The sequence below is a fragment of the Rousettus aegyptiacus genome, unplaced genomic scaffold (assembly GCF_014176215.1).
Source record: "Rousettus aegyptiacus isolate mRouAeg1 unplaced genomic scaffold, mRouAeg1.p scaffold_m13_p_8, whole genome shotgun sequence".
Lineage (NCBI taxonomy): Eukaryota > Metazoa > Chordata > Mammalia > Chiroptera > Pteropodidae > Rousettus > Rousettus aegyptiacus.
Genome location: NW_023416311.1, coordinates 3,603,552 through 3,625,881, shown reverse-complemented (window position 1 = coordinate 3,625,881; position 22,330 = coordinate 3,603,552). Strand labels below are relative to the sequence as shown.

Genomic DNA, 22,330 nt, shown 5'->3' with positions numbered 1-22,330 from the left:
GGTTTGCTTATACTTTTTTGAGGATTTTTGCATCAATGTTCATCAGGAACATCGATGCAAACGGTTTTTTCTTTTCATAATGTCTTCGTCTGGTTTGGAATCAGGGCTTCTAATGGTGGCCTCACAAAATGAGCTTGGGAGCCTCCCCGCCTCTTGAATTTTTAAAAATAGTTTGAGAAGAATTGGTGTTATTTCTTCTTTGAATGTTTGGTAAAATTCACCTACGAAGCGATCCAGCCCAGGACTTTCATTTTTCGGAAGTTTTTTGATTAGCGATTCGATCTCGTTGGTAGTAATCGACTGGTTCACATTTTCTGTTTCTTCTTCACTCAGTTAAAAGACTAGTCTTTTACATAAACCAAAAACATTCCTTACATAACCAAAAACATTCCTTGCATAAAAAATCAAGAAAATGTATGGGTTCACAAAAATATTACTTTCTAAAAAAAAATTCACTACTCTAATACTCTGCAGGGCCATGATGACCACTATTGTATTACTAGAAGCCTGAACTAATGCCTGACGTAATATTTACGAAATGAAGAAAAAGAACGAGAGACCTGTAGTTGTTACTAAATCTGAGCCCTGAAGGAAACTGATTCTAAAATCCCGATGACTTGGGTGGGTCTCCTTTTCATGAGCTCCTTTATTGACGCAGTCAGGTCAGAGTTTAGTTATTTCGTATCCAGATCACAACTTCCTCATTCGGGTTTGGGGAGATGGCTCCGAGCTTCTATTTGTCTTTAATCTGTTCTTGTCAGCGGAGAAAACGGACACAGCCTTCACCACGTCCCTGAGGTCACCCGGGTTCTTGCTCATCCTCTTTGTGAGATGGCATGATTTGGACTGACTCCTGTTCAGGCCTGTCGCATAGCTATTATCCTGTGATTTCTTTCCGATGTCTCATGAAATGTCATCCTGTCCTGTCTCTCAAATACTTTGTCTGTCTTGCTTCAGCTTATCCTCAAGCAATTTTTAAATGAAGAAGTTCACAGGTGATGAACTCTCTTATGCTTTGCCTGTCTGCCCACGTATCTGTTTTTGTCCTTGAACCTGAGTTTGTAGTTTGGCCGGGCACGGGATTTTAGTTTAAAATTCAGTTTTCTTCATAACTAAGGGCTTGGAGATGACCTCCCAGGAGCCAAGGGCAAAGGCCAGATCTCCCTTTGGGTAAGGGTATATTCCTTACCATCTGGTATCCGTGCTAAATTCAAAAGGCCCCCAGTAGGTATCAGGATGGAAGCTGCATACTCGCTCTGTTGCAAGATCTCAGACGCTAATGACTGCTGCTCAGCCTGTGTGGGCGATCCCTACCTACCCGCCCCAAGCTTAGCACCTTCTTCTTGGCCCTGAGCATGGCAGAATCTTCCACCTCTTCCCCTGGGGCCTGTTCTGATCTACTTTCTTCCACCCTGGCTTGTCCATCCGTGCACCCATCCACTTTCTGTCTTTTGGAGATTTATTGTCATCTCTAGTCCAATGGCTGCCTTCCCCTTACCCTGTTCTTTCCATCATATAGGTTTATTCCCCTTTATATACCTTTTCTGTAATTTCACTGAGACTTCAAGAGGGAGTGGAGTTCTGCCCCGCAGGCTCAGTCCGCCATCTTGAATGAGATTGCAATTTCTTTCATTATGTATTGAACATAAAGTGAGATTTAGAAAATTGTTCCTTCCTCTTGAGTGACGTCAAGGGATTTGTCATGTGACCAGCCAAAGACAAATCAAATTTTTCGTGTGGCTCAGTGAAGGCACCCAGGACTTGGAGTTCTGCAGACCCAGGTTCTAGCCTTGAATATGGACAAGCCGTCCAACTTCTAGCAAGTTTCTAGCATGTCTTTGGAAACTGTAAAGCACAATAATGCCAATTTTGGAATCGGTCTGCCTGGGTTTCTACCAAGATCTTCTCCTTACTGGCTCTGTTTCCTAGCCAAGTTACTTAGCCTCTGTGTGCCTCAGTATCCTTCTCAGTAAAACAAAGGTAATGATAATAATACCTATTGCTAAGGCCATGCTGAGCACTAAATGGGTTCACACTTGTCAGGTTCTTATCTCAGTGTTTGGCACATACATATTTTGTTATCATCAGTTTCTGCTCCTCTTTGCCTGTCTGTGAACCAGCAAAATACTACTTAGGTTGTGTTATATAGTGTTTGTTTCAGTAAGTTTTATAAGGACTATATTATATTATGAGGATCTGAATTAGTCTGACTAAGAATTAAGCTTCTAGTCCCAGAGGCGGATCCAGAAGAAGGTTCTGTTTTTTCTAACAGAAGCAGGCTTGACACAGACCCAGAGCCACAGGGTATGGATAAGGCTCAGCCCTGCCTTACTGCCTCCACCTGCCCCCTCCTCCCTTTCTGAGACCCAGTGGTAGAGAAGGCTGAGAAGGTGTTAGAGTTTATCATTTTTCACTGCTCATGGCAGGATTCTGAGCACGTGGAGAGTGGGAAGGGAACAGGAGGAGTTCCGTAGACTGCAGGTCTCCAGGAAACAGAGTCCTTCCCTGGGTAGTGGAGGAGCCCATTTCTTCTAGTAGATCTCAGTGGGTGCCAGAGCTGTGATGTATACTCCATGTTGTCTTCAGCCATCCCAGAGAGGGGTCCTCCTCCTTCTGGGAATGGTCGGGGCATTTCAGCCAGGCGGGAAGACACAGGGATGCAATCCACGAATCTGCCTTTCCCTCTCCTACCTCTCCGCCTGTTCTTTGCCACCTCCATTAACCTGCAAATCTGCGACGATTCCCAAACCTTGGTGCATAGAAGAGTCACCAGAGAAATCTGATAAAAAGGCAAATTCCCAGGTCCTACCCCGGAACACTGAATCGAAACTTCTAGAAACGGGACCAGAGCTAGGGTGGTTTCCCCAGGTTCCAAGAACACAGAATATCTAGTGCTAAAACTGAAAAAGTGCTGGGCAAACTGGGATGAGTTGGTCACGTGCTGATCCGCAGGCCCCCATGTCCAGCAAGCTCCCAAATGACTCTTGTGGGCACCCCAGCTTGGTGCTCCCTGACGCACACCGACCAGAAAAGCTTTAGATGTTGGAGTTCCATTAGGTTCTATCCTTCCCTAGATTTGCAAGGTACGATGTGGTAGCTCCATAGCCACTTATGGCTAGTCACATTAAAATTAATTAAAATTAAATAAAATGGAACATCCAGTTCCTCAGTTGCACCAGCCACATTTTAAGTACTCAATAGATACTTGTGCCTAGTGGCTGCTGTATGGACAGTGCAAGCACACAACAATTCCGTCATAGAAAGTTCTATACGACAGTATTGCCCTAGATGACATTCTATAGAGCGTGGTTTCTCAACCTCGCTGCTATCGACATTTGGGGTCAGATAATTCTCTTTTTTGAGGGGCTGTCCTGGGCATTGTAGGATGTTTGGCAGCCTCTCTGGCCTCTACTTAATAGATGCCAATATTGCATTCCTTTTCCCAAGCCGTGACAACCAAAAATGCCTCCAGACATTGTGACGTCTGCAACCAGGAGACAGAATTGCCCTCATCGAGAATCACTGCCCTAGACCCATGGATCCCACCCATCTCTTTCCAAAACAGAGTAAAAGCCGGCCACACACCCTGCACTTCAAACAGAGCGTTGGCCCCGGAATGCAAATGCTATCTTGCAATTCAGTTACAACAGCCAGCTTTGCATCTAAGGACTGTGGGTTTCACCTACTTTGGGGACGGTCTTATGTACAAGAAAGAAAGTCTTGTTACAAACTGTTATTTACATGGGAGGTGGCGGTTAGGATTATAGTAAGGGAGAGAACTCTGGAAAGGGGTCGGTCCGGAGATTTCTCACTGAGAAAGGATTGCAGTAAAAGAAGAGGCATTTTAGCTAGTGTAATGTGATTGGAGGGGCATCCAAACATCCATGTCAATAAAAGAATCATCCCATTCTAGCTTTTCCTTGAAATTTTCTTATGGAGATTAATTGGTGACATTTACCAACTCTATCATCCCAAGTTTCTCAATTCTCATTTTAAAAATATATTAGAACTCCTATAGCACATTCGACCATTCTCTGGATAGATTTTAGCCATGTCCGAAGGTGGTGGCCTTCATGAAATTAAAGTTCATGTCCACTTTTCAGCCTCTGACTCTTTCTCATGTACTTACGAAGCTAAAAATGTTATGTTCCTTTTGGATTCATAAAATATAATTACCTTTCCATAGTTATTAAGTAAGTGTCTTGAAAAATTAGTAAATTCCTTAGTGAAGGTAAACATAAATAACCAAAAGATGTACTCATTTTATTCCATTTATTTAGATTTTTCTGCTCCTCTTCATTGCTTTGATGTCGGCCTCTTGTGCGCACAGAAATCCTATTCTGAAGGGTCCAAATCTATGGTTACGAATGTGCCTGGGTCAGAGGCGGAAACTCGCTCTGGAGAGCCCAGCGGGGCATGTGACAACAAATATTTAGTTATGGGTAATTAGAGGTTATGCCCTCACTTGCTTTTAGAATAACCGTTTACATTGCTTTTATTTCCTTGTTCTAAACATTACACACTGCAGGGGAACGATTATGTTCGTAGTGGCAGTGACAGCTAGAGTAATCGTTAAGCTAACATGACAAGCCCAGAAAGAACAAGGAAGCCCTCGCAAACAAACAGAATTCACGTCTCTGCCGAAATGAGGGCGTGCTTGAGCATTGCATGGCCTGGTGCCTGGGCAACCTCTCGGGATCCGAGGTGGCTTTCACCCTTTGTGTTGGAATTTTCTTTCCAAGATCATGAGAAGGGAATTGAAGCTTCCAGAACTGTGACCATGAAAGTTCAGTGGAAATGAGATGCCTGAGAATGAGTCATTTCTTCTTTTTAAGTTCTTTTTCTTTGCTTTTCAGCAATTCTTAGAAGCATAGACTTGGTATTTTTGTGTGTGTTTGTTGTGGGGACGAGGCAAGTATGCAATTATATTATTGTATAACATCCTTTTATCCCCCTAGTTTTAGTCATTTGCATTCCGCCTTCATAATTTTTGCTCTGTTCCTTACCATGCATACTAATATTTATCTGTTCTTTTTAACTAATAGATTTATTTTTAAAGGAAACTTGTCATTACTGTAAATGGGAAATTTGCATCACTTGCTTATAAATATAGGTGACTATATGTTTATGGGACATCACAGAAGGGTAGAATTTAAAATATTTTAATGTACGTTAATTAAAAAAATAAAATAGATAATTCTAGTCATAAATGGTGGCCTCATGAAGGTTCTGAGCTTGGAGCTTTTCTCTATCTTTGTTGAAAAAGAGACTGTGGCAAATTCGGAGAGATGTTAAAAGACCTATTAGCACCAATGGAGACTTTGCCTAGCTGTTAGTTAGAAATATTGAATAGGAATTAAAATGAAAGAACTTTAAATTGCTGGGAGGTTCCTTATTTTCCACAGGGGAAATTATCCTTTCAAGAATCTCTGAACTGATCTGAAACCCTCAATTTATAAATGGGTTGTATTTGTGCTAAATACGGACCCAGGCATCAGAAGTACAGACTTGAGTAAACCCTCCCTCTCTTTCCAAACTCCACCCCCCACCCCCAGAGTGGTCCAGCTCTTGCCAGTGTCTGTTTGCTTCCCCTCCCACTGGCCGAAGGTGGCCACCACCAAGATGGACTCCAGGTGATGGATGAGATGAATGAGAACTTTGTGGGATGACATTCATTCAACTATATTAATGGAGTGTTTCCTACGTGCCAGGCATGGTCTTAGATGCTGGGGAGATACTGAGCAAAATAGAATAATCCTCGTGCTTACAGAGCTTTCAGTCCAGTGGAGGGCGAATACTGAATAATACGGGCATAATGCTAGTATGCAATTACAAACCAGGGATTCCTATGGGAAAAGGGCAGGACGTTACAAGAGACTTTCGAGGTGAGCTATTTGGATGTAGAGGGGAAAAAGGAGGCCTCTCTGTGAAAAGGAGTTAGCCATCCTGAGAGTGGAGGGAAAAGCATTCTAGGCAGAGGGAACAGCATGTGCAAAGCCTATGATCCAGAAAAAAGGGCCAATGTTTTTAGTGCAAGGCTTGATAGACAATGCTCCACAGTTCAAATGCGGCCGGCCGGTGAGCTGAGAATGGTTTTCACATTTTTAAATTGTTAACAAGAAGAATAGTTCATTGTACATACAAATTATGACGTTCACATTTTAGTGTCCAGAAATGGGAATGCACACACCCGTTCAATTATGTGCTGTGTGGGGCTGTCAGCTGTCTTTGTCAAGCGCAGATGGGGTCGGAAGTACTTTCAGGGCTGTTGGTTTGCTAATTTCCTTTTATTGCTGTGGTGAATATTATGTTCAAAGTTTTAACGACATTTTTATTGTGCTTGTCTTGAGGCTTTAAGTAAATGGCACAGTCCAGAAACTCAATACGCTTTGATTGTAGCTAATTTAGATTTATTTTAAAGCCTCCATAGCTTGTTTGGGGGTTGAGGGAAAAAAGCGTCCACAGCTTTTTCTCTCCCATTTGAAAACTACATCCACAGTGCTTTAATACTTTATTCTTTTCAAAAACTGGTTTTCATTTTAAAATGACGGTAGTTTGGAAAAATTCTTGTCTCCTTTTTTTTTTTTTTGTCTTTATTGTTTTTTATAATCGTAAAATACACATAAAATGAAATTTACCATCTTACCCATTTTTAAGGGTACAATTCCATGATGTTAAGTACATTGGCAGTGTTATGTAACCAATCTCCAGAACTTTTTTCATCTTGCAAAACTGAAACTTTATACCCATTAAACAACTAACAACTCCTTGTTCTCTATTTCTATGAGTTTGACTGCTTTAGATAACTCATATAACTGGAGTCATACATAATTTAGCTTCTCTGACTGGCTTATTTCGCTTAGAACAATGTCCTTAAATTACATCCATGTTGTTGCATGTAACAAATGTTTGTTCCTTTTTAAGGCTGAAAAATATTCCATTTATATATGCTGAATATTAATCCCTAATGAGATACATGATTTGTAATTATTTTCTCCATGTTCAGGTGTTGTCTTTTCACTGTTTTGATGCAACCTTCTATGCACAGACGTTTAAAATTTTGATGTAGTTTTCAATTTGTCTATTTTCACTTTTGCTGCCTTCCAAGAAATCATTGCCATGGCCAATGTCACACATCTTTCTCCATTTCCTTCGAAGAGTTTTATAGTTTTAGGTCTTACTTTTAGGTCTTTGTTCTATTTTGAGTTCACTTTTGTATATAGCGTAAGGTAAGAGCCCAACTCCATTCTTTTACATGTGGATATCCAGATTTCCTAACACCTTTTATTGAAAAGCCTGCCTTTTCTCTTGTTGAAAATCATTTATATAAAAGGGCTTATTTCTAGACTCTCTGTTCTATTCTCTTAGTCCGTGTCTGTCTTTATGCCAAGTCTTGCCTCCCTTTACTCAGCTTTGTTTATTATTTTCCTTTCTGCCAAGAAGGCTTCTTTTTATCTGTATCAGAATTGTGCTGTTTTTATTTTTCTGTCTTTAATAAGGGAAAAATCTCTGCCCCATTTCTCTTTCTGCCTGAGCAGTCGTCATTGCTTGGTCAGAAAATATAAGTAATTAAAAAAGAATATTAAAAAGTGAAGAAGTCAGCCTATGTGGGAGATGGTCAGGTGTAATTAGGAAACTGATATTACAATCTCTGTCTCCACCTACTATCTTTCAGAGCTTGGAGATGAGACCAAATCTTTCTAAGCTTCAATTTCCTTATCCATGTAATGGGAGTGGGAAGAGCCCCTCACGCCGAGGCTGAATCAAGTAAAGTGTTAAGAGGAGCGTGCACGTACATTGCTCTGGTCTATGCTTGGCTCAGAGCACACGGTATGAGTTATGCCTCAAAACGACACATTTTTTTATTTTGTCCACTTCACTTCCTGACTTGGATTTCACTTTAATGCAAAATGTTCATTTTTTTTTCTTGTTCACTTTAATAAGGAAGTCTCCCTTCCTTTTTCTTTTTTGTCGTTATGCCATTGACTTGGAGAGTTGGAAAAGTCCTTTCAGATAGCCATGTTAACCGCAGTTTAACTTGGTTATTCTCAAGCGCAGAGGGGGGCATGGGAGAAGTGGCAATTTTGTCCCGCAGAAACTTTTGGCAATGCCTGGACATTTCTGATTTCACGACTTCCGAGAGATGCGACTGGCACCTGGTGGGCAGAGGCCAGGGCTGCTGCTGTGCATCTTATGATGCACGGGACAGCCCCACAACAAAAAAAAATTATCTGGCCCAAAATGACTATCATGCTGAGAAGGAGTAAATTTAGTTTAATGGCGACTACGTCTTGTTTTTCTATATTAGCATCTTACACTTGCCTTTTTGCAAACTACATATGGTACTGACTGGGTGTAATCCAGAGAAAAGGGAAGAAAGATCAATTTGGGGGAATACTCCTCGTTGTCCTTCTTAGGTGACAATGTGAAAATGAATAGGCTACTTATGTGTAGCTATTAGAAATTAGGACAACTACTCGGAGCCATCTCCAGCGAAGCTGAAAATACCGAAACCGAACAACCTGGCAAAACCATTTTCGGGTCTCTTCCTTGGAGAAATGTTCTCATGTGGTCACAAGGGCATTCGGATGGGATGCACTCTGATCATTTTAATAGCGAAGAATGGGAAATAGCCTAAATGTCCCTCGGTAGGAGAAAGAATAAATACAACATAGTTTGGTCATATAATGGAACAGTGTGAGTCTTTAAGACGAATAGACTTCTAGGCTGTGTGAACTGCTAGCTTGGTTACTAAAACCACCAACATGGATAGATCTCGAAACCTATTTTATGTTAAAAAGAGGCAAATTCCCAAAAATAGGTAGGGTATGAGATGGATAGCTATAGATATAATTCGTATGCGTGAAGCTATCATATTGAAACTTGTCGATATTTATATGTGTGGCTTCGCTAGTTTCCTAGGGCTGGTGTGACAAGACATCACAAACTGGGCAGGTTAAACAACCGAAATGTATCGATCGTCTCACAGCTCTGAAGGCTGGAAGTCAGGAAGCGAGGTGTTGGCAGGGTAGCGGTCCCTCTGATATCTGTAGGAGAAGGATCCTCACTTGTGTGTAATGACAAGAAACTGTCCTTTGCAACTTCCGGTAGCCCCAGATGTCCCTCGTCTTGTGGCTGGATAACTCCGGTCTTCGCATGGTGTTCTTCACGTATTCCTCCCTCCGTCCGTGTCTGCGTCCATAGTTCCTTTTCGATAAGGTCGACAGTCACAATGGAGCAGGGCCCACCCTGCTGACCTCATTCTAACATGATTGCCCGTATAAAGACTCTATTATTAAATAAGATCACGTTCCGAGATACCAGGGGTTAGGACTTCAAGATATCTTCATCTGGGAAATCAATTCAACCGCTACCAGTAATCAAAGCGTAAACAACATGACGTAGAAAGTCACATACCAAATTCATGATGGTGCCGCTTTCCGGACAGCGAAGGGGAGGGCGGGGGGGGGGGGAGGGGCAATGCTGGTGAGAAACTGGACCATGCGATGACATGAGAGACCTGGAGCTTCACCAGCAATGTCTCATTTCCTTGATGCAATAAACACGAATCTGGAATTATGTACGAAAAAGATTAGTATTCGCTAATATTCATTTTTCTTTATTCTCCATATTTTACTGTAGTGCAATCTTTCGAAGTCATTAAGAGAAAAGGAAACCAAAGGCGTTCACGCCAGCATTTCTCACTTGCAGGAGCTGTACAGCATGAGATAAACTTTTATAGAAGTCAAAGTCCTCTGTCGTCTGATTTTCAGGACAGGCGGCTCCGCCTGCAATCGGCAGTTTCGAAAATTCAGGTTTCAGACAGTGTCAGAGATTAGAACCTTCCGTGATCGTTTGCAGTCCAGCGCCGATCAGAAACAGCCTGACAGAAGCCCCAAGCGCATGTGGTACTGGAGTGCCCCCACAGCATCTGCTGGTCACGTTAGTTCGTGCAGCTTGCATTTACTTGGGACAAAGTGAGAAAAATAAGGAAAAAAGGAGTATGTCTTTATGAAGCTAAAATTATTCGATTAAATGACCTCCCCTTTTTTGAGATTAGAACACTTTCCTTTTTTAAAAAAAAAAATTTCCATAAAACGGTTTAATGAAATAACAGTGATAGTAGGTCATGAAAGCTGCCACTGTTTTTAACGTCTTTATTCAGCAAAATAAAATGTTTTTCCCACAAAAATTAAAAAAAAAATTGGGTCTATTTTAAATCAAATGGATGGCGGCTCATTAGAACTAGTAAAGAATTTCTATGGAATCACTTTGATGATTCTGACCGTGGCCTTAAATCTGTATAAGCATAAGCGACATTGATGTCATTTAGGTTGAAAGATTTACCTTGCCGCATGTTGGCATAGCAAAGTGGGGCACCCCATTGGAAAATAAAAAGATTTACCTGAAATTACAACATGTGGCCTCGCTTTGCCTGTTACGGGGTGTTGTCCTGCATTTGACGGTGATCAGGTTTACTGTTTTATAAGTCCCTTGTGTTCTCTTTCCTTGTACTCCAGGTAATAAATAGCCTCAATGAATAAAATTAGCCTTTGCACAGTTCACGACTGCAGGGCCTTGATATTCTAGCCTGGACCTGGGGCGGGAGGTGGGAAAGGGTTAGAGAGCAGAACTTCTACGAGTCATCTTCTGCTGGTACTGTAGATCGAAAGCATCCTTTTTTGATAACTTCATGGTATTCCATCATGCAGGTGCGCTGTCACTGATTTGGCCCTTCTCCCGTCATTGGGGTTTTGGATTGTTTCCAGTTTTTTGTCATTACACACAAAGCTTGGCCTGACAACCCTTAATGACCCCATGCCCCAACAGCATCCGCCGGTCACGTTAGTTGTTGTTATTTTTTTTCCCGTGTTGTTGTTTTTTTTCCTTCTTTAATTCCCAACCCCCAACATGTCCCTGTGTTTTGTGAGGTTACACAAAACTCAGAACGGAGCTCGTGGGTGGCTTGCCTTGCCTTGTTGCTTAAGCCTGGCAAAGCTAAGAGGCGGCAGAGATCCAGATAAATAGCCATCATGATTAGGGAATGTATAGGAAGTCCTCGCTTAGTGTCGCGGATAGGTTCTGCAACTTTAAGTGAAAAGGCACATAACAAAAACCAATTTACCACGAGCTAATCGATCCGAACAAGGTTTAAGTCCCTACAGCATCTCATCAATGTTATAATAAAAAGACTGAACACAACGATGCTATTTGAGGAATTACTATGACTTACTCTTGAACATTCCCGACTAGCTCAGTGACAAACATAAGATTGGTATGATCACCCATTCAAACCAGGAGCCTTTCAAGACCAAATAGGTAGTGCACGTGTAACAGACTTAGAAGGCATGTAATTGCTTGAGAATGTGACTGCAAATCATTGAAACAGTGGGAAAACGCCAAATAGGATGTCGCAAGGACAATTCAGAATAGCGAGTTCAATGATCTTTATTGGGAAGGTACTAGAGCAATAACAATTGGAGGGGAAAAGCGTAGTATCTTTTCTGTGATTTTTCCAAGGCATAAAGCAAAATTTTTTCTTCGAAAAGGGCAGGATACTTGTTTCTCTAATTGTCAATAGGAACTATGAGCAAGGTTCTCAGAAGACCGCACCCGCTTCGTTTGACCATTAATACCAGACTATTTCCTTATAGTTATTTTCTCCTCCCTCTTTTTTCCTGATCCTTTTCTGTGGACTTAGTTTTTTGTTCGCTTAGGAATTTGTCCCGGTACAGGTGATAGTGGTTACAGCACCACTTGAGCCCGGACAGTGAAGAAGATACAGTACACGCGATCCTGTCAAATGACATCAGTAGAACAGAGAACTGTACCAACGAACTTGAAACTAATTGTTGCCTGATCACAAGTAATATCTTTCTCTCTCTCTCTCGCCCTCTCTCTGTCTCTCCATCCATCCATCCATCCATCCATCCATCCATCCATCCATCCATCCATCCACATCTATCTACCTACTTCCTGCTTATCTATCACCTATCTTTGTATCTATCTATATATGTGCATTATGTACGTGCTACATAAATATATATGTATGCGAGTAAATATATATATGAATAAATTTGTCAAAGATTCTAAACAAAGGTGATCTTGCTTGAGCCAGGTAAGGCAAGGCTCTGCTGCATCAAGAAACAATCTGAAAACCTCAATGGCTTACCACTTCGGTTTTTTCTTGCTCATGAAAAGCCGTTGTGGGTCGGTGGAGGCGGGACTGGACTGTGCTCCATCCTCCATGCAAGAACTCAGGCTGATGAATGGGACCCCATTCAAGGGCTGTGTTCGGGCTCTTAAATGCTTTGGCTTAGAAGTGTCACAGTCGCTTATGCTAACAGCCCACTGGCCAGAAACAGCCGTATGCCGCTGCCTTACTGCAAGGAGACTGCTCATCTCCTCCCACTGACCTGGCGGGGTCTCCAGAGTCTCTGCCTCACTCTACTCATGTCACCGGTCCGGGAGTTGCTAGAGCTTCTGAGCTCTTTGCTGGTGGCCCTGAGCCCTGGTTTTATTATTTGATCCCTTCGGAAGGCTTCTCATGAAGCATTATTTTCAGAAATTTATCCCGGGAAGGGGTGTGGCCCTCTTGAAAAACTGGTATACTTCCTTTTTCACAAGAAGTGAGTGTTAGATAACCTGTCATGATTTCCTTTCAGTCTTGGCTAATAAGCTCTCAGCAAAATTTAGTTTCGGTCACTTTGTCAACCTAGAAATTTTGTAGAATCACTCCTTCCTCTACTTGATTATAAAACATGTCCTTTTTCTTTAATCATGTCCTGGTTGAGTGCATGACTTCTATCGTCCACCAACTCTCTTTTGGAAGTTTCCAGGGTTTATGTTTACACATCAGTCGAAACAGTGGTAATAAATAGCTTCCATTTAGCGAGTACTTCCTTGGCACCAGCTGCTTTACATGCCTTTTCTCGTTCGTTATCTGCAACAACCCTGTGAGATGTTACTGCCGGCATTGGATGGGCAAAGAAACAGACTCGGAGAGGTTAAGTGGCGTGCTCAAGTCCACACAGCCAGCGAAGGAAACCGAACCCAGTTCTACCCAGTGCCAAGGGCTGGGTTCCTAACCTCTTTCATGTTATAGCATCACACAGACAATTTGATTCAATTCAGGTAATGAGTCCTGTCCTTACCTAGCTTTTGCGTTCACTAATTCAGCTTTTCAGTGTATGTATATAAGAAAAGTGGAAATGTGTGTGAGTCAGAATCCTCCTTCCTTTTTTTTTTTGTTTTTTTTTTTGTTTAAACTTGTATAGTGGCCTCTAGGGGAAATAGAAGATTTTATAGTATAGCTTCTGGTTTAGGTCTTTTTAATTTTCTTTTTTAAATTCAGGAGTAATCTATTTACAGAGCAGAGCACAACTCTTAAGTGTACTTGTTGAATTTTCACACACACACACACGCACATAACCACCACCTAGATCAAGATATGGAACAATTTCCAGCACCCCAGAGAGATGTCCTCACATCATTTCCCATCTCTTCCTTTCCCCAGGGAAATGACTATTCTGTGTCATATCACTAGTCACTAGTTCGCCTGTTCTTGAACTTTGTATAAACGTTACACAGTGTGTACTCCTCCGTAGCCGACTCATCATGACATCCGTGAGATGTGTCCATGTTGTCGTATATAACAAAAGTTGTCTTTGTTTCTGCTGTGTATTTCATCTTATGAACATGCCATGATTTCTTTATTTGCTGCTTCTGCTGTGGGGTTGTTTCCGATTTCTGGCACTTATTTTAAAAAAGGTTCTGTGCACACATACTCTTATTGCCTTTCAATGGATATATTCATTTGTTTGGGGCTGGTATTATTGTACCTATTTTTAATTTCTTGAATTTAGTAGGCACTATTTGGCTTGTTAGATGTAATAGCTAGGATTTTTGTAGGTCATGGAAATCCTAAATAGATATATTAATCTCTAGTCTCGCAATATAAGTAAATGAATGGATTCAGTCTCCATCTTATGAAAACTAATTAGTAATAAAGCATAGCATCTAATCTTCAGAGCACTCATAGGCTGTGTGGGTGTTTCTGTTTGCAAAATTCAGGATATTAATCAGAAGCCTTCTCTTAAATTTGCCAATTACAGAAACCCAACTCAAACTAACTTAAGTCAAAAAGAGAATGTAATGACTCAGGTGTCCAGTGGTTGGCTACCTTTAGGCATGGCTGGATTCTTTATTTGCTGCTTCTGCTGTGGGGTTGTTTCCAATTTCTGGCACTTATTTTAAAATCATGCCATCAGCATTTGATCCCTAATTATTTCATCTTTTGGCTCTGTTCTCCAACCTGTTGGCCTCAGAGAGTTTCTCTGTTTCTAACATTTATGACAGAACTCCCAGAATTGAATCTTATTGGTCATGACTGGGCTGTATACCCTGACCCAATCACTGTGACCAGAAGGAAAATAATTCTGATTGGGTCATACGTCCAGATCTGGCCCCCATGGACTGACAGTAAGAGTGTTACTTAAGGAAAAATGTTACCATGGATGCTGGGTAGGGACAAGTCAAAGAAAAATGGACTTTTATTATGCAGCGAAATATGGGACTGAGTTGGCAAATGAACATTTCTAAGACTCAGGCAATGGCAGAAGGTCAATATTGTTTTAGCTCTGGTTCCTCAACAGAAAGTCCGACTATTCTTGTTGGCCCAGAGGGAAACTTTTACATATGGGTTGAGCTTTAAAAATAGTCTACTTCTTTCTTTCGAAGGCATCACCATTCATGTAAAGCTGACTTGAACCCGGAGATGTTTTCGTCTTATTTTTCTTTCCTCTCGCTCTTCTCATATCGGGTCAGCCCGCAAATCTTATTGGTTCTTCCTTTAAGTTTCCTCCCCTACTTATTATTTTCTTCACTGTGTCTTGGCGACATGACACCAGCAGTTCCAGGCTTACGTTCCATCACTGGAGCCACCCCGGTGAGACGAGGGCACGTCTTTTCCAGTCACTCTACTCCAGGTCTTAGAAGAATGACTAGGGTTATGTGCCCATTCCCGAACCACACCCCCGTGGCTAGGGGCATGGTGAACACTGATTGGTCAGGCCTGAGTCATGTGACCATCCTCGGAATCAGGAATACCATCATCTCTTCCTGAATCACCTGGACCAAGAGGTCGGGAGGGGCAGATGCCCAGAGGAAAATCAGGGCATTGCTGCCAAAAGAAAGGGAAATGGATAATAGGCAAGTAAAAACAGGTACCTGGCACACTTAGAAACTAAAACTCCGCCACTTCTGGTTTGAAAGTATGCCATGTCTACAGATTAGAGCTCATGGAGCTCATAAAATGACATTTCAAACTGGAATTGTCTTTTTACCCAAGCCCTCTAGTTACCATGAAGCATTCTTCCTCTGGGCACTCGTACTAATTTACACTCTGAGCCCTAGAACCACCAGTGCAATCAAAAAGCCCTCCTTCCTTCCAGTCCTTTGGTTCATTGTACCCCTCCCTCTCAATCGAGGGATTGTATTAGTCAGGATATCAATTTAGCCACGTGTATCAGAGACCCAGAAAACAGTGATCCACATAAGATGAATGTTTTTTTCTTCTTCTTCTTCTGAGGAGGAGGAGGCGGAGGCGGAGGAGGGAGGAGGAGGAGGAGGGAGGAGAGAGAAGAAGAAGAGACGACGAAGAAGACGAAGAAGAAACTAGAAGCAAGCCGAATAGAAGCCGAAGAACAAAGAAGAAGAAGCGGTCCGAAGAAGAAGAAGCACGAATGAAGGCGATGAGGCGTAGGGATGAGGAGGGGAGGAGAGGACGGAGGGAGGAGGCGGGGATGAGGGAGGAGGAGAACGAAGCCAGAAGAAGAAAAGACGAAGGAAGAAAAGAAGAAGAAGAAAAAGAGGATAGAAGAAGAAGAACGAGGAGGAGGGGAGGAGGAGGAGGACGAAGACGCCGAAGCAGCGAAAGACGCAGAAGAAGACAAGAGCAGCGAACCGAAGAAGAGAGCGAGGAAAAGGAGGGAAGAACAGAAGAGAGAAGAAGAGCAAAGAAGAAGAAGAAAGGAGGAAGAGGAAGAAGAAGAAGAAGAAGAAGGCAGAGAGAAGGACGAGGAGGAGAGGAGGAGAGGAGGAGGCGGAGAGGAGGGGGGAAGAGAGAAGAGAGAAGAAGAAGAAGATAGGAAAAGAGAAGAAGAAAGAAAAGAAGAAGAAGAAAAAAAGAGAAAGAGAAGAGAGAAGAAAGGAAGAAGAGAAGAGAAGAAGAGAGGGAGAGGAGGAGGCGGAGGAGGAGGAGAGGAGGAGGGAGGAGATAGAGAAGGAGAAAGAAAAGAAGACACCAAGACTACAACGAAGACATCAGCATACCTCTCTCCTATCCTCAGACTCAACTCACTCCTCCTCCTCCTCCTCCTCTCTTCTTCTTCTTCTTCTTCTTCTTCTTCTTCTTCTTCTTTGTTACATAAAAGCTTAAGCCGATATGTCAGCACTGCTCCGCGAAGCCATCAGCAGCCCAGGCTTCCTCCCTCTGTTGTGCTGTTGTCCCTACAGTGAATGTCACCTTTGTGTGCTCGGCCCGAGATGGCCCCATTTCCAGATGCCGGCCCGCAGGAGGAAAAGACTGAGAAGGGGAGGACTAGCCCTTCCCTTTGACGGTGCAACCTGGACGTTGTGCTCACATCCCATTGACTCCCTCCAGGCCACCCCTGGGTGCCCAGGAGGCTGGGGGACACAGGCTTTATTCTGAGCAGCTGTGCAGCTTTATTCTGAGCAGCTGTGCACTCAACTGTGAAATAAAGGACAGATACTGGGAGATGACCACCAATCTCTGCGGGGAAGACAGAAAAACAAAATCTGACCATTTTCTTCCTTTTTACTTTTCAGATTTGCAGAAAGATCCCTGAGTGACTGCAAATGCAGAAACATTAGAGCACTCCAGGGTAAAGAATCTGAACCAGCATGTCCGCCTACTACAGGAATAATGGGTATGAGGAAGACCCAGATTACCCTGAGTATTCAGAATCTTGGAACCGCACCCGAGGGTATTTGAAAACTCAGGATTATCCGTATTCTCCGGGTCTTCTGAACAACTCAGATTTCTCTAAAACCAGAAGCGACCCATACTCTGCAGGCTCCAGAAGTTCAGACTATCCTAGATCTCTGGCTGAGCCAGATTATATTGGATCTTGGAGAACTCCATACCATCCAGGCTTATCCAGAGAGCCGGACTACTCTGAATCTCAACAAAGTCCTGACTTTGCAGGTTCCAGAAGCAATGGAAACTATGCAGGCTCCAGAACAAATGCTGCTTATTTTGACTCCTTTAGAGAACCAGACTATCCCGGCGCTCAGGGAAACTCTAACCGTCCCGGCCCTAGAGTCAGTTCCAACTATCCAGACTCCAGAACCAATCCAGAATGTGCTGGTTCCAGAATCATTCCATACAGAGACACTCTGCTAGAGCCTGATTATCCAGAGGCTGCGAATCAATTTAACCCTTCAAACAGTTTTGGGAAACCAGACTATCCCAATGCTGAGGACTATTGGGACTCTCCAAACTTTTGGGGAGAACCCGATTACCCAAATGCTGAGAATGCTCGTGATCATGGCTCTTCGAATGACCACACTCCGCAAATGACCAGGAAGTAAGTAAAAGCATCTCCCTCCACGGGGGGTGGGGGCCGAGTGCTAGGATGGCATTGTTTGGGTTAGGGATACTGCGTGTGATGGTTTCGGTCACCTGAAGTTGTGGTAAAACTTTCGTATCTACCTGTAGATCTCACCCGCCTTACTGTAAACATCACCTGGGCCATGGACTTTTAGTCTAAGGCTTTAAAGCCCTTACCTAAACATGATTGTTTATCACTTCTTTCTTGGATAACATCCTCCCCCATCTCCTACCTCTTCCTAACCAATCCCTATGAGACATGTAGGTCCCCATTGTTTTGACCTGCTGCTTTCCCAGTGAGGCTAGGGTTAAGATTTGAATAGTTATAAACCCAAACATTTTAACCCAAATTAAATCAACAGGAATGCATTATAATCAAGACAATATTTTGAAGATCTAACTCTGTGAAGTTGATTTAATTCCTCAATTTCTTTTTATGTCTGAGCCATAAAAAATCTTTAATCATCTGTTGATTTTTGATCATTGGCAAATTTTACTAGGTGCCGTTCTGGATGTTGACGATGCTAGTTTGGGTGACTTAGTTATATCAAATTTAATTTTTTCTGCATTAAAATTTTCAGTGTTCATGTTGCCAACAAGGTGTGATTCTGTAGTTCGGTTTTTTTAAAAAAAAAAAATCAAAAACAAATTTTTCCACGTGAAATTTTAATCAACGGGAGTCTCATCTTGCGTGTGCTATTGCTACTGGTAATAATTATGAAATCGGCAAAACCTAATGGCTTATATTTATCTCAAGGAACAAGGATATCGAATTTGGGTGTGTAGCAGGATCGAAATGTCCTCAGGTCCTACACGGGGTTTACAGGACCGAGTCTCAGAATATTCTCCTTGGTCTTGTCCTCGCTGCGATTCATCGCTCCAGAATACACCTTTGCGCCTGTCACCTCGTCTTCTGTAATTCCGCGTAGCCTTTGGGGGAAAGGCCACACTGCTTCACCTATGAGAACATTTCAGAGAGGGAGATGCACTGGCTCATTGTAAGATGCCAGCCAGAGAGCAGCTTGGCCTGACCTCCTTTTGCTTCATCTACCCTTTTCCTACCTCAGTCCGATACTTGACCTTTGTTGATCTTTAGAATTATCTGATCGCCTGGGGAACTTAAGAAATAATACAGATTCCTGGGCCCGACTTTCGGAGCTTCTGATCTAACTGTCTGCGGTGGAGCATGGGAGTTGATATGTGCATATTTTTGAGAACCGTTGCTCCAGGTTAATTGATTTTCACAGCGTTCCTTCTATATAGTCCCCACTTTCTTGTCGCACATCTTTATGCTGTTCTTCATCTTTGAAATGCCCTCTCCTAACACTTTATGTGTGAATTTATCCTTCCCATCCCAGCTCAGAGGTCCCTTTTTCCTGCAGTTTTCCCCCAAACTCCCAGCCAGAATCCTTTTCTTCTTCCTCTGAGCTACTCAGGACTGTCTTCTGAGACTCGTCAGTCGCTGCTTGTATTGTAATTGCTTGTGGTTGTATCTAAGAAGTGCCACCAGATTGTCCTGGGAGTTGCTCGAGGGTAGACGCCCATGTCTTTATCTTTGTGTCTTCGCCGTTAGCCATGCCTAACACATGGTTGGCCTTCAGTTGGCATTTGTGGGATGGATGGATGGATGGATGGATGGATGGATGATTATCTTTACTATCTTTATTGTCTTTACTATCCTTGATACTGATTCGTTATTTTTGGATTTCAGGGTGCTCAGCAGAATGTCTTCAATCCAGCCTTCATCTCATCACGAGGGTGATCGCCCCTTAGGCATCCTTATGAGAGAGAATGCGTATTATCCTGAAAGCATTGAAATGAGATCCATGGAGATGGGCAGTCCGTACGGCCACTCTATGTCAGGTGCTCCTCGCAGCGGCTATGGTAAGCATTTGTGAAGGTGAGAGTATATCCTAGGAGGAAAGTAAAATTCAGTGGACCTAAGGGAGCAGTCATTAAAGATTTACAGCAATGGAAGAATTGGTTTTTCCTTCCCTCCTCACACACCTGCTTTACGTGGGTTGAGAACTCACTATCTAGAGAAGAAGCAGTATCATCAGTTATCAGAGCAGGCCAGGTAGGGGGTGTGAAAAACGGGGCGTGTATGCCCTGTGCTACGTGACGTAGTCGATGTTCAGGTTCAATGCATTGTGGGGATGTGGAAATGTGGGCTTGTTGTGGCCAGATCCTCAGATTTTTCTAAAGCAGCAAAAAATCCGTTTTTATGTGATTTTTTTTTTTACCTGCTCCAAAATGATAATACAAAAGTAAAAACACTGAACTTGGCAAACAAAAATCACTGCTGAGCTAGATTCAGTTTGTGTGCTGCAGGTGGCCACTTTAGCGTAGTGAGCCCTAAAGCGGTTCCATCAGGATCTGTCAGAACCTACGGGGGGACAAGGGGAGCAAGAGGCAGCTCTGTCCTCAAGTTACCTGAAACCCCAAGTGGGCAGGTAACACTGGCACATTAAAACTGAAGAAAATTAGCAAACAGAGTATTAACATGTAAAAAATCACTCAGTCTTCCAAATCTGCTGTTTGTAAAGGTTTAGCTCTGGGAGGTAAAGGAAATGCTGCTAGTTCTTATCTTCTTGGAGAAAAGGGGACATGTTGCTCGTAGAGGAAGCCGGCTTATTACACACAAGTCAACGTTACAGAAATTCAGAGCCCCCAGGGGCGAGAAAAGGGTGGGTGCTCAGCCAGGAACAGAACGAGGGCCCCAAGAGCTGGTTGGTTGCAGAGGAAGGGCTGGCTCAGCCCTTAGGGGGCAGATGGAGAAGAGAAGAGGCTGAGGGATGTATTGCCGTGCACTAATGGAAAACACTGATCCTTGCACATTTGCACAGAAAGCATTCACTTGGGCTATTTCAAACCTTATGCCGTGAATTCTCAATGGGGCAAAATCAATCCCAAGGATTGGAAATATATTGAAAGCCAGAAAAAAAATCTTTCTCATTTTATATGTAAAGCACAGGTACACACATTGGGCATGAATGGACATAGTCTGTCTGTGGTATTAACATTTAAGGGGGGAAGGCAACGAGGAAGAAATGCCTAAAGAGACTTTTTATGGGGCCGGTAATGAAAACAGGATATTTCTGTTTCAGAGGCTAAGATATTGAAGCTCAGAGAGGTTAAGTAACATGCCCGAGGGCACACAGCCCTTGGCAAGAAGTCCCAGAATGTCCCCCAGTGTAATTTTTTGTGTACGTCACCATCGAAATATGCTCATTTTCTCTGTTGAGGAGTTTAGCCTGTAATGTTCACTGTGGGTTGAATAAAAATATATTGAAATGTAACACCGTCATGTAGGTGCCAAGACTGGACTCTGTCTCTAAGAAAATAATGTCATATTTCAAATTCATTCCTACATCATCATAAAATGCTACAACTGAAAGGAATCTCTATAATCATCTAGACAAGCATATATATTTTTTGCTTAATTTTTTTTTAAATTAAGATTTTTTTTTTAATTAAGACTTTTTAGGGTAGTGTTAGGTTTATGGTAAAATTGGGGGGAAGGCAACAGAACTTTCCCACATACCACCAGCCCCCATATACATAACTCCCCCATTTTCAAGATCCCTCCATCAATGAACCTACATTGCTGCGTCATTATCACCCAAAGTCCATAGTTTGCATCACGTTCACTCTTGGTGTCTTACATTCTGTGGGTTTGGACAAATGTATAATGACGTGTATCCATCGATATGCTATCATGCAGAATATGTTAACTACCCATAAACCCTTGGTGCCTGCCTGTTCATCCTTCCCCGACCCCAGGCAAGGATTTTTCAAGCTCCGAGTTGTAACCCATTAACAAGCCATGAAATTAATTTTTAAAAATAAAATAGAAAAGACAGGCAAAAAATAAGAGTATATCAGAGTGCTGTTTATTTAGTTAAGCAAAGTATTGTTTTGTGAAACTTCTTTTTTAGTTACGTGTGTATAGGTATGTCCTGGATCTCAGTGCAATAGTTATTTTTAACTATGGCTTGCAGTCAAATGAAAACCGTCCATTGAGGCTGTTTGTATTTACCAGCACTGTTTTCGTATTTGTGTCCTATTTTCCACCCAAGTGCTTCATCATCAGTCCGTTAGAACCTCAAGGTCAAGGTCTCAGTCTCACTGACCCTCGTGCGTTCAGTAACACCTAACGTAGTAGGATTCACGGCAATCTCTTCTGCCTCTTCGTTCCAGTGAACCCCGCGTATGTGGGTGAAAGCGGCCCCAGCCGAGCGTACGGACACCCGCCTTATGGAGATGGCTGGCACAAGTCACCCCAAGGTAAGGCTTAAACGGACAGTGACAAAAAATGCAAAGCTGGGAAAGGAACGTTCAAGATAATGCGGACATCACCATTTCCCCTTGGCCTCACCAGAGCAGTACTTCCTGAATGGATTAAAACAGGGTTTTCTTTTAGACACGCAGAGTGTTTTCTGGATGTCGAGGTGTCTTCATTAGGACTCTCCGAGTTGCAAGTGACAGAAATCCAACATACGCTGGCCCAAAGTGAATTTATCGGCTTGTGGGGTCGGGGGAAGGATGTGGGGGAAACGAAGAGCTGAGGAGAGAATTACTTTTCGGCATAGTGCCTGGCACACGGTGGATGCTCAGAGATAGTTGTTAAATTACTTTGTTGAACGAGTTACAAGAACCAGAGGCCGTGAGTCTGAAACCAGGGCCTCGGCGCTACCT

The 22,330-nt window shown here is 42.7% G+C and overlaps 1 protein-coding gene across 2 annotated transcripts in view; it reads left to right on the top strand.

Moving 5' to 3' along the window:
• The window catches only part of TMC5 (transmembrane channel like 5), a 59,771-nt gene that overhangs the window by 8,108 nt on the left and 29,333 nt on the right, over positions 1–22,330 (top strand). For both annotated transcript variants that reach the window (XM_016157037.2, XM_016157036.2), the window contains exons 3-5: positions 16,849–17,609; positions 19,344–19,516; positions 21,833–21,919. In XM_016157037.2, coding sequence (XP_016012523.2) covers positions 16,924–17,609; positions 19,344–19,516; positions 21,833–21,919 — 946 coding nt within the window. In that variant the 5' untranslated portion in view covers positions 16,849–16,923. The remainder of the gene's footprint in view (positions 1–16,848; positions 17,610–19,343; positions 19,517–21,832; positions 21,920–22,330) is intronic.